The 18,546-nt window shown below is 44.6% G+C and overlaps 1 protein-coding gene across 5 annotated transcripts in view; it reads left to right on the forward strand.

Moving 5' to 3' along the window:
* The window catches only part of LOC142585515 (uncharacterized), a 34,391-nt gene extending 16,359 nt beyond the window's left edge, over positions 1-18,032 (forward strand). For all 5 annotated transcript variants that reach the window (XM_075696314.1, XM_075696315.1, XM_075696311.1 and 2 more), the window contains 4 exons: positions 747-871; positions 2,803-3,664; positions 9,970-10,132; positions 13,054-18,032. In XM_075696314.1, the coding sequence (XP_075552429.1) occupies positions 747-871; positions 2,803-3,664; positions 9,970-10,132; positions 13,054-13,316 (1,413 nt within the window). In that variant the 3' untranslated portion in view covers positions 13,317-18,032. The remainder of the gene's footprint in view (positions 1-746; positions 872-2,802; positions 3,665-9,969; positions 10,133-13,053) is intronic.
* The last annotated feature ends 514 nt before the right edge of the window (positions 18,033-18,546 follow it).

Consider the following 18,546-nt stretch of genomic DNA (forward strand, 5'->3'; position numbering starts at 1 on the left):
CCGTCAGATCTGCAGCAACACTTGCAATGAGGTTTTGTCTGTGACAGGAAACTGTTGCATCTACTATATGCACAGTATGGCAGGGTGCGGTGTGGTTGTGGGGTGTGCCGTTGCGAACATGCACTACACCCATTTAAGATTGTGGCCAGTATCATCTCCAACCAATCTGCTATGTCGGTAGCCATTTTGACATAGTAGTTCAAGATATTGAACTATATATGTTCAAGATATGTTCAAGAAGTAGTTCAAGATATGAACTATATATTCAAGATATTGAATATTAATGTTCAATTTGTGAGTGGAATTACTCGAATGTTCGCTGTGTAATCTGAAATTAAATATTTGAGTACTCGGGCATCCCCATATAAAACTTCTCTCTCTCTCTCTCTCTCTCTCTCTATATATATATATATATATATATATATATATATATATATATATATATATATATATATATATATATATATATAAAATGATGACGATGATGGTCTCTATTGGTATCCCCACCACCACAGCAGTTGTGCCAGCTTTTGTGAAAAAAAGCTTGCTGTTTAGTGCCAGAGTAATTAGCGGGGAAGTTTCATTACGTTATGTATGCAACACTTCCCTTGGCAGGATTGCACGCTTATGCTATAGCAAAACAGTAGTGCTTGTGTTGCATTATTTGTGATTTACTCAGTTATCCAACTACTGTTCATAGTGACAGTACTGTCATAGTGTACTTATTTCCATTCGATCATTTGCAGGTGTGTACCTTTGGCTTGAGGCAAATGGGCAATGGCCTGTTTCTATTGGACCGGCGGTGGGATGCGACACGCGCGGCTCTGGCCTCAGCACTGGGTACTGATGGCACACAACCACCACCCCTGAAGTATGTGATGGCGTTGTTTTCTGGATACTTGTGCTGTCCTGCAGTCATTGAGTTAAGTTTGGAATATTTTCAGCTAAGGCAATTTTTGAAGGACTGCTATCGTGACACCTTTGGCTTGCAATTTCTTTTTCTCATTAAATGAAGGCCCATATCCTTCAAGGCCCTTTTAAGGGCCTTAAATACTTTACTATATTGCTTGTTTCTGTAAACGTTTCAATATTGGTACCCAGGAAGCTGAATGCATTATGTCATTTTGACGTATCATTGGCTCAGTCAAGTCCTACAATTGCTGTGGCAGCCTTACACAAACTCAGTCAGTGGGCAAATGTACAGAGGTGAGCAGCCTCGTCTAGAATGCGCCGCCGGGTCTCAAGGCAGGCAGCATCGTCTAATGTTAGCCGCTGGGTTCGAAATAGGTGTCCACTGCACGTGTGGGCCAAAAACAGCTGGTGCCTGCTCATTGCTTCCTTGTTCCAGTTCCTACCTTGCGTGTTCACTTCCTGCCCCCAGGGCCAAGCTGCATGACTATGTTGCGTTAATGTTGTTGATGTCTGTGGTGCATCACTGGCTAGTTCGTGGTCAAATGGGCAGCGCATTGGCCTGCTGTGCTGAGGAGACGGGGTTCGAAACCAAGCATTGGATCAATTTAGTTCACGCCGTTCATCAATGAACTTTTCACGCCGACATGGGTCACTGTAGATGCAGGGCTGAGTACTGCTGTTCGGTGCTGGTCTGCAAAGAACCTCTTTGATGCCAACTTTGTTCACTTGGTATGTAGGTGCGTGCCACTATTCAATGCACGTCTTTGACACCAAATTGGGGTAACTAGGTACTATTACAATGACGAGATCCCTTAATTTCTCCGATGCTGAGTGGAATTGAGCCCACGTCGCAAGGGTTCAAGTACAGCTACCCGATGCCTTAGCAGGCTGCACCACAAATGCACTGGATATGTAACGCTTTTCAAAGAACACCTTTCACGCCAACACTTTAGCAAGCTCTGCCGTGAATGCTCTGGGTATGTGCTGCTCTTCAATAAACCTTGCCAACTTGAGTCGCTGATTATGTGCCACTGAGTGTGCGTCAAGCGCACAAACATTTCTTAGTGTTCACAGGCAACGGCACACCACGCTTCTCGTCTCGGAAGCCACATGCGGGATTCTGGGCATTGCAACTGGATGACACAGTGTGTCCAAAAAGAAGTGCGATACAGAAGCCCGGTTGCCACGTGACGCATTTCTCAGCGTTTGCGCGTACAAGAACGCCATGCATTTTGTAGGCCACGTGCAGGCTTTGCGGCAACGGCGCTAGATGGCGCCAAGTGTTATGGAAGCACGAAAGAGGAATCGTACTGCAGCACACGCCTCATACACAACTAGTTTCATAAGTGGCAGTACGTTGTGTCACTATATTGATTCAATGCTAAAAACATTACCATCGACAGTTGTAATATGGGTTATGCCACCCCCACCCCCCTTTTTCTTTTTCAATACCTACTTCGCAGGGTACATAAAAGGAAATACAAACGAAGATCACAGACATAAAGCGTAGTAAAACAAAAATGGTCATTGCTTTCAATTCTAACAATATGAGGCAAAAGAGCATTTTGTTCACTTATAGAATTAAACTTGCGTTAAACTTTAGAAAGAAAAAGAAGGGGAGCACTTCAGAAAGAGTTGGATTGTGAAGGCTTGCTGTGTGACATGGTGCTTTCTCCCATTTTTTTTTTTTTTTCCACAATGCAGCCATATTAGTGACCAAGCCTTAGTTGCTGAGTTGTGTAATATGCAAGAGAGCCACACAGTATGCTGCGAAATGCCCTGTTTGGTTCTGCAAAAAAACATATGGTGTCTCACAAAATTAAACAAGAAAAAAAGATATTCCTAAGCTTAGTTGCAGCAATCGTAACTTGGCTCATCTGCTGTTTGCAGGAGACTCTGCGTGGTCGGCTCGCGGCTTCCAAATGCTGCTGGTTCCAGCTACATCAGTTCAAACAATGAACACCAGCGTTCTGCTGATTCATACAGCTTTGGCAACGCGGCAGTGGTGGAAACTCCTGTGGCAGTAGCCACGTCTCAGACTTCAGTGCCGCATTCTCTGGCTGCTGCTGTACGAAGCAGCCCGTATCCAACCAACACAAGCGGGGGCACGGCAAGCACTCAGGCAGTGCCTACAGCTATCGCCGCCCACCCAGTGTCAAAAGCCATGCACCCATCAAAGCAAGCAGCTTCGTCCAGGAGTTCAACGAGCAATGGTGGTAGTGGTGGCAGCAATGTGCTCCTATCCAGTGCTCCTCGCAAAAAGAAGCCACTCTCCTCCACCGTCACTGCTGTGGTGACGTCATCAGCTCCATCAGTAGCCTCATCACTGGCCACGTCAATGGCGACCGGTGCGCCAGCGTCATCTGTGGCTTCTGCAGTGCAAGTGCCGTTGTCAGGCACGCCAGTGACATTTCCATTTCGGACCCACATGGGCGCGCTGTCGAGACTTCAGGTGTCGGGGCACAGTGTGGCACCCAAGGACGGAGGGACGGCCATGTTAGTGACCACGGCGGATGTGCTCAACGGGCAGGTCAACAGCAGTGGCTTGCTCCACTCGGTGACTATCAGCAAACCAGCAGTGGCCACAACATTGCTGCAGTGTCGCCCTGTCGACGAGAAGGCCACAAAGCCATCTGCTGGGCCTACCCTGCTGAAGGCACGCAAGCCGAACCCTCTTGCCTCCGGGCGCACCTCGACACCTGTGATGAAGAACCACCACCAGCCTCCCATCTCCCAAGGCTTGGCCCTGCCGGTGAGTGCAAGGCTGTGTGCTTGTGCATAGGCATGCATGTGCAACGTGTACACATGTGTTCTTTTAAGCGTGAGTAAGCATGGTACCGTCACTGTAAAGACTAGTACAATAAACTTTCGCCAGTTAGGTTCAACTCCAGATAATTAAGGGAGTGGGGGCAAATTGGTACGCGTCACCTTTTCTAGTGTGTCTGTGGCTGTGCATGACAGAGTGCATGCGCAGTCTGTGCACCCTGTTTTAGAGATAATCTGCCATGTGTGCAAAGAGTGGGCATGCTGAGATGGCGTGGCATCATGTGCAGTGTCTTCCTGCACTTTTAGTACTAGAGGTTACGTAACCTTGAGATTCGGAGACACGTCAAAGCAAGAGGCAGACCAAGCATTCGCTCCTTGCTGCTGGCACTTTTCGTAATAGCATTGTCCCACTCCAGGAAACACTATATCTGCTGTGGGGGTGGAGGGGACATGAAAGCGTGACTGACTTCGCTGAATTCATACCGCCGATGCGAAGATGTCGCCAACTCACAGATGTCGCCAACTTTCAAATTCAACAAAACTTTCTTGCTCATTCAAATTCGCACATTTCAATTCCCCGATAAGCCGAAAGATCTTGCGATCTCTTCTGTCTTATAAAATTGAAGCAAACTAATCAAACTAACAAACTGAAACAAACTATAATCATAAAATGTCCTTACTATTAAAGGACTTAATAAGAGCAGCATTCCGGGCAAGTTGGTAATCCATTGCTTAAATGATAATGGAAGGGCGTCTTCTCACTAACGTCATGTTGCAAAAATTTTTTAAATCCTTCTAATTATAAGTGAAATTATCACACCGATGCCCTGTTTTGTCTCTTTTCGTTTCCCTTAGTATGTGGAAGCAGCACAGTGGAAAAGCCAAGAGGGCAAAGCCCTGGCCAAAAGTTTATTGTTGCAGCACTCTGTGGCAGGCACTGTAGACTATTTTACGCAGCACACCACTGCTATCTTGGAGGCTACATGCAGCAGATGCAGCTACATGCAATTTTTCAGTGTAGACCTACAATCCAAAGATGATTTTTGAGAGCGCAGGTGTACCGTTCATATAGGAGGTACATATAGGATCCCAAGGGAAGGGAAGCGTAGCAGGGGGCGGCAGAAAGTTAGGTGGGCGGATGAGATTAAGAAGTTTGCAGGCATGGCATGGCCACAATTAATACATGACCGGGGTTGTTGGAGAAGTATGGGAGAGGCCTTTGCCCTGCAGTGGGCGTAACCAGGCTGATGATGATGTACCGGATCTACTCGCATAATGATCGCACCCCTGGATTTTGCCGTCAAAATTCGATTTTTTTTTCTTTCCCGTGTAACAATCGCACCCTGAACTTGTTTTAGCGATATGTGGTGTGCCAAGTCTAGCTAATGATGATTGCGCTTACCATCTGTCAAATGCTGCGCAAACGACTCGAATACATACCAGGCGGTCTGCACGCACCCAACATTCTTAAGCAGATGCCCCATATCAGTCCTTTCAACACTTTCCGCACTTCCATGAAAAAAAAAAAGCTAAAACCAAACTTGCCTCGGCTTTATTATTTGTAGGTTTCATAATGGGTTTTGGTCAACAACAACAACAACATAAAGGGCGCCTTTCGATTCTTCTCGTCTGCACTCGTGGGCACGCAATAAATCGCAATCGGCAACGATAGTGGCCACGTTTACACTGACACATTAGATGTGTACCCTACTCATACGCTGACACTTGTAACGCAGCTAAGATATTCACTCACCCTTAGTAGAAACGTGCCGTTTAGGATAGCAGTGAAAACAAGTGCCGCAGTTTCCACAGCATTCCCACCATGTGTTTCTATGTCACTGGCAGCTAAGCCCGCCCATCTCTGTTTCTGCCCCCTCAAAGTGGACATGGTTACGTTATTCTCACAAACTTGCCGATATTAACAATATTATTAATTACTGATGCGGAAGGAACTGTTTCAACATGTAATGTACTCATGAGAAGAAAAATAATCACGTTCGGCTTGCTGCGCTGGCTGCCATTTTTGATTTCATGTCCCGCACTGACAGCAGCAGCCGCCTGCTTGTCATCCCACAGCAAATGCGGGATGAAAAAAGAAAATGTTTTTTTTTTTTTGGTAAATGATCGCACCGCGAAATGATCGCACCCCTGAATTTGCGTCAATTTTTTTTACAAGAAAAGTGCAATCATTATGCGAGTAAATACGGTGTTTGCATTATAGGTCGAATTTCAATACAAAGAAATTTCGATGTAAAGAAGCAAATGGTCAGTTTTACAGGCTTCGTTTTATCGAGGTATAACTGCATTTCGATCCTCAAATTGGCCCTGACCACATAAATTGAAATGGACTGGTCAGCATGAACTGATTGTCCTCTGAATGTGCATTGTAAAGCACAGCCAGAATCCAAAGCATGTCATCTACATATCATTGTTGTGCCCCATGGTCCTCCAGGAGTGTTATTCTTGCACAGTCTATGCACTACACCAACAGTTTCGAAGGTTGTGCTCTGCCACACTCTAACGAGAGGGGGGAATTGGGCCAGAAAAAGTGTTAGGCCTCATTCGCAGACATTAATTTTTTTTTCTCTCTCTGTTCTATCGCTATCAAGAGAAGAGACCATAACTTTTGTTATAATCGAGTTAATAAAGCATTATAATAGTTCCAGAGCTTTCATGTCAAGGTACCGCCTTTTGCCAGGGGAGCAATTTCTCGGATCAATATCTTCCTAAAAACGGGCTACCAGTAACATAGGTTGCTGCACCCATGATGGTGCCTCATCCCTTCAAAAACTAACTAATTGGGAGACTCACATACTCAATTCTCCTATTCATCCCTGTTATTTGTGCTGAATTTTAACTTTGAAGTATATACGAACTCCCCCGACAATGCACTTTCCAGAACCACTTGCACTACACTTGCACTTCACTACACTACACTACACTACAATTGCTTGCAAACAAAACGAAAATAAACTTCTCCAGAATTACTTTGAACTAGCTCACTTCCAAGGGGATAGATGAAACTACTACTTAGTATAGTGATTTATATACTACAGCTAGACTTACCCCTGAATGCAGAGATCTAACTTGGCTCGAACTTGACTTCTGGCAGTCTCAATACAGCTTCGCCGCGCATCCTAAATCGTGCTCGAGCTTGCAGACGACTTGCGAACGACTTGGCTGGGTCGAAGTCCGCTCAAGTTTAAAGTCTGCTCCCGGGCTAGCTTGAAACTGACTTCGTGTGTTATTCCAACATGGCAGCCTCCCGAACGGATGTCGCGCGGAGGTTAGCTGCTTTCGTGTTTGCTTGCCACACCATGGATACAGCATTTTCATTGGCGCAGCCCTTGCCGAAAATTTCGCGACCCGCCCTACGTGACTGAGGGAATCCGATGGAGCTGTACGACGACGAACAATTCCTCAGTCGCTACAAATTCAAGAAGAATGCCGTGTGACTTCTCGCTATGTTACCTATCGAGGAAAGAGGGGACAACAGAGGACAGCCTGTGTTGTGTGCCTCCCATGCTGCAGTTGCTGATGGCTGTGATGTTTTACGGTGCTGGCACGTTTCAAATAGCGACAGGGGGTCCGGTTGGAAAGGTGACTGCTCATTGCGAAGCACCTGTGCCCAATGCTGGTGCGCTTCCCGCAGTCGCGGAAAGATTGATTGTGAGCATATTTTCTCATCTCCAATGACTACACACGCTATCACCAGTTATTAGCGCTCACGACCATAGTTACGCTCAGCATGCCGAACTGTCGCGCACTCATCCACCGAATGCGAAACATGCGCATGAGCATAATAAAAAGTAGCTCAAATGAGCCAGTCACGCAGTACATGTGCGCTTACCAGTTAGGTGGCGCTCGCGCTTTTCTTTCGCAGCTTCCTCTTTCCGCTTTTGCTTCAGGTTGGTCCAGCATTTTTTCAGTTGCACGTGATTGTGCCGCGTAATCCCGTGGTTGGCATTATATTGTTTTGCTATTTCTTTCCATGTCTGATTCTTCTTGGTCAACGACGCGACATCAGTTTTTCTTGCATTCCACAATATGCTTGTAGTCGTTCACGAGTGTCGTCAGCAGGCTCTTTTCGTCTTCTGTAAAACGGGCTGCCATCTTGCATTGCAGTGCATTCTCTTGGGAGGCGAGCGTACGTGAGTGCCACATTTCAGCATCAAAGCCTGTTGACAGGACAGCAATTTCGTACCAAATGCGGCGCGCGGCCGTGACGCGAGCCTCACAACTTGTTTTTCTAACAGGCAACACTTTCCTAGCAGACGACACGCGTTGCCAATTTGTGATGTCTACAACTGTGCCACACTCTCCCTCTCATTGTTCTCGACAAACCCTCCATGCGAAGTAGACAAATCGTTTGCACATGTCACTTTATTTTGTTTTTATCGGGTGTTGTCACCGATATGGGTCCGGACAGGGGACTCTACGGTGCTCGGTACTCCTCGTTTGCAGCACATATTGCAGTTTTTTTTTCTTGTTTGTGACTCCGGCCTAGCGCGTTCGAATAGGTTGGCCTTTTCTTCAAAGGGTCACTTAGCCCGAGCAGAACAAGGGCTGTTGCCTTCCTGCTGGAATGCCTATAGGCGAAAAGGGACGCGCGAGCTCCCTCAGAAACCGACCGTATGCCTCGTCTCGGCCTCTTGTATCCGGTTGCCGGCCCAGACGGCGCATGAATGCCTTGCAGCAATCGAGAACAAAAGTCATTGAAAGACCATCATACCAACCAACCATTTCGTTCGCTTCTCTACGCCCAGTTACAAAAACGCGCAACAAGACCTCCGAGTTAAAAATAAGCTAAAACCACAATAAATGTGACTATAAAATTAATTTGCACTCAAATACACTGTCGCCTAAAAGTGGAGCACCGACTTGAAAAAATGATGAAACCTGCAACTAAAAAAGCGCGCCAAAACACCGAAACTTAAAGACCGCTTAAACCCGCCGGGAATGGGCGCTTTCCGCAAGCAACACTGCCCATCGCAGCGGCGGATGTAGCCAAATGGAATAAATTTACCCAAACTACACTTCAGCACTTATGCACTGGTAGAAATTTGGAAAGATACATATTTTGTTGTACAACGTGCCTTATGCTAATAAATTTATTATTAACCTCAAACACAGACGAGCAGCCTACTTTTGCTTTGAAGCACAGTCTTGACTTGATGAAGCAAATCAGCTTGAGTGTCTATGAAACGCGAAAGCCAACTTGGGTGTTTTGAAGACTGCTTCTTGCTTCGGGCCGACTTCGTCAAGTCAAGCCCAATCACGATCCAAGTTAGATCTGTGCATTTCGGGGGGTTAGTGTCTACACTTGGCCAAGGCTGTTTTCTTACAGGTGGTACTAGTGGTACTTGCTTATATAGGCAGCATAAGGCCACATTTTGCAGACCCTATATGAATGGCTAACACCTAGTGTTGATGACCGAAACCTGGCATTTCATTTTATACAGCTAGAGCTGCTGCTGCAGGTAAGATAATTTTTCAAAAGCCATATGTTTGTTTGATTAAGCCATGCGGTACAACCGCAACTACCATGAGGGCAGAATGCGGATATACGCATGTGTTTAGTTTTAGGTGGACAATAAGGAATTTTATGTGGTCACTATTAATGTGGTGCACTCCTTTTGGATGTTAAGCACCATCTGTAAAAAAAAGTGCACAACATTCATCTCCAATATTACACACACTGTGCTATGGTGTCTTTACTCACACGCTCTATACTCCATTTCATACATAGCAGGCAATGCTATGATGGCTAGAGAGACTTCTTTCACTGCCTGCATTCGCAACCAAAAAATAGTGCAACACATAGGAAACAAAGATACAGCTATGCATCATGCAGTTGGATGTATCATTTTTTCCTACTTTCATTTCACAAAGTCTGTTGGAGTATTTATTTCATAGAAGGCATTGTAGATCTGAACCTATTTACCACCGAACAAGCAGCGAAACACGTTTTTGCAGCCAGCGGCCACTGCGCATTGCTTGCGCTTACAACCAAAACATTGTGTCTTGCATACTGGAAGCGCAAAGGTATAACAAATAGAATGATTTGACGTAACCTCACTCCCACAAGTCGTATTTATAATATGTGAGGTAGGTAGAAAGTGTCACCGATCAAAAACAACTCGCTGCAAAAACATGGAGTGAGACTTTTGTAAAATCAGCACTCGCACAGCTTCCACAACGTTGCTTGCCAAGTATGAAGCTGAGTATTCAGTCAGTGTTGTCACCTTCAGTTGCCTCTTGTTCCATGCACACCGTGTTTTCTTGCGGCAGGAACTGTTGGCAGCACCACAAGTGCCTGTGCCTGCAGCAAGCCAGCTGCCCAATGGTATGCCTACAGTACTTGGGCAGAGCAAGTTGTTCTCTGTGCCCAACCACTCGGTGCAGGGAGTGCTGGACGGCACCACTTATCACCAGGCTCAATTGGTTGCAAAAGGTGAGCTGCTAGCAGTTGCATTGGCGAAGGGACAAAAATCTCAAATTGCCTGGAATATCATGCCCAAAGTTTCTGAGAACTTCTTAACAGTAAACAAGCATGCAGAGGTTAAAGAAAGACAAATGTGTTCAGCTGTGTTAGTCAATTAACCTTCCACAGTACCTTTCTAAAACCCACCTCAGTGGTTCAGCGATAGTGGCTTTCTACTGTTGAACGCAGTGTCACGTGTTCAATTTCCAACCGCGGTGGCTAATTCATTTGCAGACGTACCTCTTAACAGAAACTTTTGTAATGGTCAAAGCACCTTGCTAAGCAAGAATTATTTTAGAAGCCTTTACTTAAATAAGCTGTCACTTATTTATTATTGTACTGAATTTCTTGTACACTCTTGTATGCAAGTGGGGGTGTGTGAATACCGAATAGTAGATTTTGAATTGAATATCGAACCAAATCAAGAAAGAAAAGCCAAATATTGAATCAAACAAGAAAATTTATCACAAAGGTTAATGCTTACAAATTTTGTGCAAGCAAATGCAGTGCTTCACATGCATGGGAGTCTACAGTAACTTGGGGTACAAATTAGTAGGCCAGCACTGATTAAAGTTCAGTTCTGTAGGAAGGTGTGGAAAATATATTTTTTATAATCAATAGAACATCTGTTGAATAGAGCCATATCTTTTTCCTCCTATACACAAAAGAGTTCTCCCTAGCTCTTTACAACCAGGTGGGTTTTCATCAGCTCATGAAAGTCAATCTGCACGACAGACGAAAGCGCCAACCACCCATTGCATGCCTCGATCACCACTCAGCACGTAGCCATTGTTGACACTGCGCAGGTCTATCGTAGTCACGCCACCAGTGAAGACCAGAGGCCTTTTCATTGTTGGGCGTCATTTGCCATCTGTCACAGGTTCTGAAATCGGAATGACACGAAGCTCTCTCTCCTCCTTCTCTACGTGTCCACTTGGTGTTAGCGCAGACGTCTGCAGCCAGGCATTCAGCACACTAGTCACATGACACTTTCACACAAGCTCGAACTGTGTGAATATGTGTCTGCGTGAACACACTATCCGATATACGTGTGCCTTCCAGCGACTAATCAATCTTCTCTTATGCTTTAGCGCTTTCTGAAATATGCGCTACTTTTGTCGCTGTTCCCTCTGTTCATGTCGCGTTATCATTCCAATCAGTCCTGCAGACCAGCATACCTTGTATCGATTGTGCAAAGACACTGATCACTCCAGTAAAAAATTATATACAGTGAAACCTTGTTAAACTGTAGTTGGCCGGAGCTCGGAAAAAGTAAACGGTAGTACTTTACCGAAATAGCATGAGATCGCCCACTTACCTGTCAGAAACGGAAGAGAGGGTGTGATGAAAGGGGAAAGAACATGCAGTATTTATTTACTTCGCGCGACAAAAGTGTTATTTTCATTAGATGCCCCGGTGGCCTAGCACCGACGACAGCGGCCTCAAACTTACTGAAGCTGCGAGCCAACTTTTCAATGCCCCCTCTTTTCGGCGAACACTCGTATTGCGGATTCCTTGTTAGTGTTGCATATTCTCCGTGCCAAGGCGCGGTAGCGTTGCAGAAGTCGCGAGACACCTTTTCATTGCGGGGTGCTGTTCTTGTTGCGACGATTGCATTTGTGAGGCTGACGTATCGCACAGCTTCTGCCACTGTCGGGCCTGAATCGCCCGTGCTGTTGCTTTCCGTGTGATCCTTATCACTGTCGTTAGGCGACACTTCGGCAAAACAGAGGCAACGATGGCAAAAAGTCGAACCTCGCAGCCAACATCTCTTCGCGGTCGCAGCGGCGCTGCCGAGCAACTTCTTCACATTCCAAATGCCACACACTGTAGTCAACAGTAGACCCATGTCGCATCCCAGCGCCGACTTCTTCGTGTCACGTTTGACAGCAGAAACAATGTCTAATTTTTTTCTATGCTGAGCACCCGCCGTGTTTTTTATCCGAGCTTCGGCATGACACGAGTCCTCGCTTACACGACGCCCCAACGCTGTCTAGACGGCGCCGAAATGGTGTTGATGTTGATGTGGCTTCATGCGCAAACGCACAGGGCGCTTGGAGGCCGTTGTTCAGATCTCTGAGGCTTGTTGTTCTGCGGGGCCGCCCGATGGAGACAAAGCACTGCTGTGTTTGCGCGACGAAAAGTGGAAACACTACGTGTTAACCGATACGTACGCAATAAGCTGGTATGATTTATGAGAATACAAAACACATTATGTTCAATGGCCGTTGAGTCGGGCATTTGACTTTACTATTTTAAAACGAAACTGCTGTTTAAGCCGGTACAGTTTAACGAGGTTTTACTGTATTTTAAAAAGTATATATTCGATTTGATTCGGTAATAGTCAAGTGTTTGCACACCCCTGCTTATAAGCAAAGCTTTAATATTTCTGCTTGCTTTATTATGCCTTCATAAGAGGGTCACTGCAAAGGATATTTGTGCAAGACGGAATTGCATACTTATTCTAATCCGCCTGGTACGTAAGTACTGTTGCTGGGGTGGCCCCATTGGGATGGGGGTATAATGTAGAAGCCAAAATTAATCTGGAGTTCCTCACTATGGTACATCTCATATTCTGTGTGTTGCTTTGGGATAATAATCCACAGAATTTAATTTGGCTTGTTTTTATTGAGCACATGTTTTATTTTCTCAGCTCTTTGTATTCCTGCATTTTTATGTAAAGTGCCCATAAAAAAAAAAACGTAACTGAAGATATGTTTTGATTGAGGCATCATCTCATTTTAAACAAAGTGTTATTCCATACAGCATGCATTTTGTTTTCATGCCTCATTAGTGCTGTTCCCCACCACCCGTTTTCCCATAACAAGGTATTTTTTGTAAACCATTTGAGCTGCGATAGATGTAAGTTAAGCTGCTTCACACGACCACAGGGGCACGGAATGGCTCGAGGTCACATCCCGGCCGTGCTGTGCTGCCCGACACAGCATCGAGCCTTATGACCGGTTCTACGGCCACGTCACTGCCAGCCTCAATGGCCAAACAGCAGCTCTACCAGCAGGTTCTAGCAGGACAGGTGCAAGCTCAGCTGGTGCCAGCACCCCTAAAGCTTCCCCTGTTGCTCCCAAATGACGAGCGGCGTCACAGGCCACAGCAGCCGCATCTCAAGGTGCCTGGTGGATCACTGCCAACGTGAGGCTTGCCGACTTCATCATCAGTGCTGTTACTTTCCCGTGTGCCTGTGTAAATAAGTGGACAACATGACTGTCTCGAGATTGTGTGCAATTGGGAGCCAGCAGACAGCTCACAGCACCCACCAGGCTTCCTGCGGTGAATCACAGCAGATGCCTGTGAAGGGCCGAAAATTAATATTGTGGTACTGTACATCGGGTGGGCCTCGGGATCAGTGTCCACACCACACAGTGATTGACAACCTCCGTTAAGGCGACACTGTGACCCGGCCCTTTTTCCGCGTGGTGTTCCAAAAATGCAGAGAACGAACAGTGTTGTGCAGTGAAAGAAAGCTGCGGGGGCATAATGCGTCTGTTCGGCAGCAACAGCATGTTGCAGTGTTCACATCTTCGTTTGCCTTGCCATGACCAAATGAAAAAAGAAATGCTAAATTATGTTTGTTTGGGAAAATTAAATCTGGTTCTGCAGAGTGGTTTTCTAAATGCGCTGGAGACCTGGCCATTGTAGCAGGTAGAAACGCTCTGCTTGCTGGTGAGTTTTGTGCATTTTGCTTGCTTTATTGCGACCGCCTTGTGGAACATTGTCTGTTCTTTGCAAATGTTCAAAGCCTTCCCCTCCCTCTCCCTGGGTGCCACCCACATTTCTTCAGTGATGCCTTTCTTGCCCATTTATTTAATTTGTCTTTGATTTGAACAAGGTAAATCAAAAGGCGGCACTCTAATGCAAGTACACTATGCCATGCTGTGAACTCCCTTTCTTTAAACCTTTTGATGTGTTTAACTGCAGGCAATGGTTGGCAAATTGTAAGGTTTCTTGCTTCACTTACTTTGCTAAAAATAAATAATTGTTTCCCTCTCTTGTGTAGAGCCTTTCTCTTGATTGGCTCTTGTTAAAATGTCCATTCTTAAACCATTGTTTTGTGCATCTAATTTGATTTGTTGCTGTCACAGTATCTCTCAGCAAAAATTGGTGCCTGCAGTTAGGAAAATATCAAATTTAAGTGAAAGAATTGAAATGAAGGATCAGTCAACTTGCACATTGCTTAAGGATCCTAATTTTGAAATGATTTTGAATCGTGAAGGTCTCCATGCTTGTGCCTTGAATGTAATTTTGGGGTTAATGTACTTTTCGAATGTGTGGCATTTCCACAAAAGTTTGGTTTCTAGAAGAGACTAGCAGCATTCACCAGCATTCTGTCGTACCTGACTTGGAACAAACAAGTATTCTTAGTAAACCTTAGCATGCCTGCTGCTAGGAGTTCTTGTGCTTTACAAATGCAGATCTTGATCTGATTTTATAGCACAGCGACAGCTTGCTCTTCGACAAACTTGGATTGGATCCATGCATCTATGAGCAGCTCTTGTTAATACTTCTGTTGGAAATCCCTGGGAATGGAGTGGTGAGAGTGAATTGTAGTTACTTTATTCAAGTGCACTTGTAAAGACCTAATATCACCATTTCCTTCATGTCATGGATGAGTACTTTTCTGTATTGTATACAGCAAATAACTTGGGTTCAAGGAGGGAGGGCATTGTCAATGCTTATTAAGTATCCCTTATTTATATGCTGGTGTTTCACTTTTGCAGATTCTTTCATCCTTATTTAATAACAGGACTTTCTTCATCCCTGCTGCTATTGGTGAACCAAGAGGGCACCAGTATAACATTTTCTCGACTCATGGCTTGGCATTATGCCTGTCACACCACAAATACTGATTTGCCACATCTACAGCAATTGATCAAAGCCCGCCGCTCGCAACCGAAGCGGTGGTATGCACTTAATTCAACCGCGTTGTGTGTACATTTAGGAGGGGGGAGAGCAAGCATAGCATAACTACGCTGTGAGAGACCACTTGTTGATTGTAAATATGTACATAAAAACTTAGCTCAATGGCCCAAGACGTATAATTGGCTAGTCCGTTTTTTGTGCAGGAAATCAACCGCGCTACAAAGTGCTGTGAACAGCCATTTGCTCATTTTGTTTTGTTAGCTTTAGCATTCTGCACTGTTTCTGCTGCACTCCTAACGTTAAAATTTCTTTTCTGCCATACGGACTGCTTGGAGTGCATGTGTAAAATGTCAGTCATTCATGCTTCTGTTATGATTATGGTTCCCTCCCCCCCTTTGTTTTTTTTTCCTCCGCAAGATGAGGAAGAATCATTGGCTCCAAGCACATTTGTGTATTTCTACCTCTTGTAAAGATTACCATACGGTTTTTGAAGTGTATAGATGTTATACATAGATTGTGTATTATAAATTCTGCCTTACAGACTAATGTGCAGTGCTATTGCATGTCCTGATAGGCAGGTCACTACAGCTTTTTCCCTAGGATTCTCAAAGAAACATTGCTACTGGAAGCATGTGTGCGTTGACAGTTTTTGAACTTCTTCCGAGGTTGTTGGTGAAAGATTGTTGTTGTTTGCGAGGTCACGTCGACATAGGAAGGCTCACGTCCAAGGTTTTTTGTTACCTTGCTTGCTCTGCAGGTGTGAACAACACGCAAAGAAAAAAACATAGCTTTACCGTGTTTTGCATAACCTGTTGCAAAGCTGTAAGGTGCTTTCTAGACATCTTTCTTTTCCAGTAAGCGTGAAGGAGCCTATAGATAGGCCTAATAAGTCGTGTTGAGGGCTTTATTGCTCTTAATTTTTCATGTAGCTGGCTATGTATGCTTTACATAATTTCTAATTAGCATTGACAATTGCTACAGTGCAAAATGCTGAAATTGGGCAGTACACAAGCTTTAATGCAACCCCATGAAACACATTTGCAAGGTACTTTCAACATGGCGTTACCTGCTGTCTGTCACATCTATTTTGTGCTGTGTAAAGATTACATTTTAGACCTGGCCATAATGTCCTTGCATGGTTGCCGATCAAAGTGAAGACCCTCAATGGGGAGTGCATTTTGGGTATGGTAACAGCAGGCTTATTGCACCACATGAAATGGGCATGACAGCGTTAGGCGACACCGCATGAAAAATATATTGAAAATATGTTTTGTGTCGGTTTAGTCGGCAAAAAAAGAAAAAGAAAAAGCAATCAGGCATTGCAATGTTTATGTCGTTCGTGTTACATACCCATGCTGTTGGCTCTGTTTTATCCTCTCCAATGTGTGGATCGGGAACTGAGAGCTTCCGTGCGTGTGCCGCAGAAAAGCTTCTCTAATAGGCTTGCATACTCATGACAGGGATAATCCTTTGTGCGATCCCAATGCAGTTTACCTGGCTTCATCTGCCGCTGCACCCTGCTCAAGTCGGGGATTTGAGAAACAATGTGATGAGAGCAAAAAAAAATTAAACCAAAGTTGTAACTTGGGCATGGTCACCTGCAACGTGCACTAATGTCTGAATCGAATTAAACCAGCCAATTGACGCAAATTCGGACAAATTGCAAGAAGTTGGCAGAGCTGCACGTCAACTGCCTTAGGAAATGCATAGCGAATACCTTGCAATCTTTCTGCCATTGGCAAGCACATCACTTCACACATTATGCATCGTCTTGCCAATGAAACTTGGTACACAAATGTTTTTGTTTGAGATGTTAACATTCCAAAGTTTTTTCCGATTGCACGAAGAAGAGGAGAGAGAAGTTGTTATAGAACGCCAAATGTGTGTTACCTTGTTGAGATCAACAAGGGCCAGCTATCAAATGTCTTTTTGTTTTTTCTCTCATTCTGCGTGGTTGCTTTCATAGATGTTGGGAGCATGGGTGGCTTGGCTTTGGCTGTCATTGAAGTTGTGAGCTGCTTGTAAAGGTTGAAATTGGGTAAAGGAGTGAGGCTCCTTTCTCTGCGCGTGTCTTAGTATGCATCTGCTGCAAACATGCCAGTGTGCATTTTTTGTGCCCATGCTGTGATTGTGTGTGTGTGCCTGGAGAAGTCTTGTTTTCTGTTGTTTTTTACTGTGATACATGTGCAGAACAAGGGAGAGCGTGTATTAGCAGAAGGCGGACGCATGTCTCTGGTGCAAGAGAAAGGCAAAGCCATTCTGGAATATTTCTGAATGATGCATAATTTTGTACCACAGAGGAGGGACAGCTCTGCTTTTGATACAAAGCTTGTGAGAAAAAAAAACTGTATTTATTAGGGCTGCTCGACGTTTTTATGCAAGTTTTAAAAGGGGGTGGTGGTACGCACACCGCCGTGCACACTCTTGACAAAGCAGGTGATGAATTGCCTTTTTTTTTTTTCTTTATCTCTCACGCCATCTATGATGATGCAGCGTTTTTCTAGTCATCATATTAAAAGCAGTAGTCTCTGGAAGTTTGTGTCTAGGTTCTGCAAGGGCGTTACCTTCCCAAATGAACTAAGATTGTTTTTGCTACTTGCTGCTTCCGAAGAAAGCGGCATCATAGTGGGTCTGTGAGAGCAAGTTCATAATGTGTGTGCATGTGTGTGTTGTACATGTGTAAAAATCGTCTCGTTGCATTTAGAGCAAGACATGCCGCAGCTGTCAGCCTTCCCTGGCTGTTTTGAAAAAAAGAAAAAGAATCCTCTCATCAATTAATATCCCACTGTACTTTTGTCATTTATTTCAAACAACGAACATCGATCAACAACTTCTCTGTCATGTCTAAAAAGAGGTTCTGGGTACTTCATTTGCTGTTCCTGCCATGAGCATTGTTTAAAGTTTGGTGTGTAACATACAACACTTTGGTAACACTGACACACAAGGCCTTTTGTATATGCTGTACATATAAATAAAAAGCTATTTATCTATATATGCCCTACAAGCGATGTCTGCTGTTAACACTGTTTGTGGATTTCTCACTATGATCTTGCTTGGATCAGTGCACCCAAGTTGCAGAGGCGCATGCTTACCATCAAACGAAATGCAGCAAAACTTACCTAACCATTCAGAATTTGGTGCTAATCTTTACAGGGGCACTAAAAGAAACACCGATTCAATTTAGACTAAGTATTCTTTCAAAGCTATATATTTGTTTTCACAATGGAGGCTTATTATATAAAAAAAAATATTGGAAGTGGTGTATAGGTAGCTTGTTGTCATTTTTTTTTCACGCCAAAGCCCAAGTGCCACTCCGTCAATGCCAGCGTCACAGATTTTAAAGTATAGTTTTTATTCGGTCGATTGTGGCTCAGTAAATGTTGTTGAAACTTGGTTAAGTTCAGCCTTTGGCTTTTTGAGAATACACCGTATACGCAATATTTACTGATTAATTCCAGGCCCAAGTAGACGGTGATGGCAAGCTTCAACAGAGCAGAAAATTCAAG

The sequence above is a fragment of the Dermacentor variabilis genome, chromosome 6 (genome assembly GCF_050947875.1).
Source record: "Dermacentor variabilis isolate Ectoservices chromosome 6, ASM5094787v1, whole genome shotgun sequence".
NCBI classification, from domain to species: Eukaryota; Metazoa; Arthropoda; class Arachnida; order Ixodida; family Ixodidae; genus Dermacentor; species Dermacentor variabilis.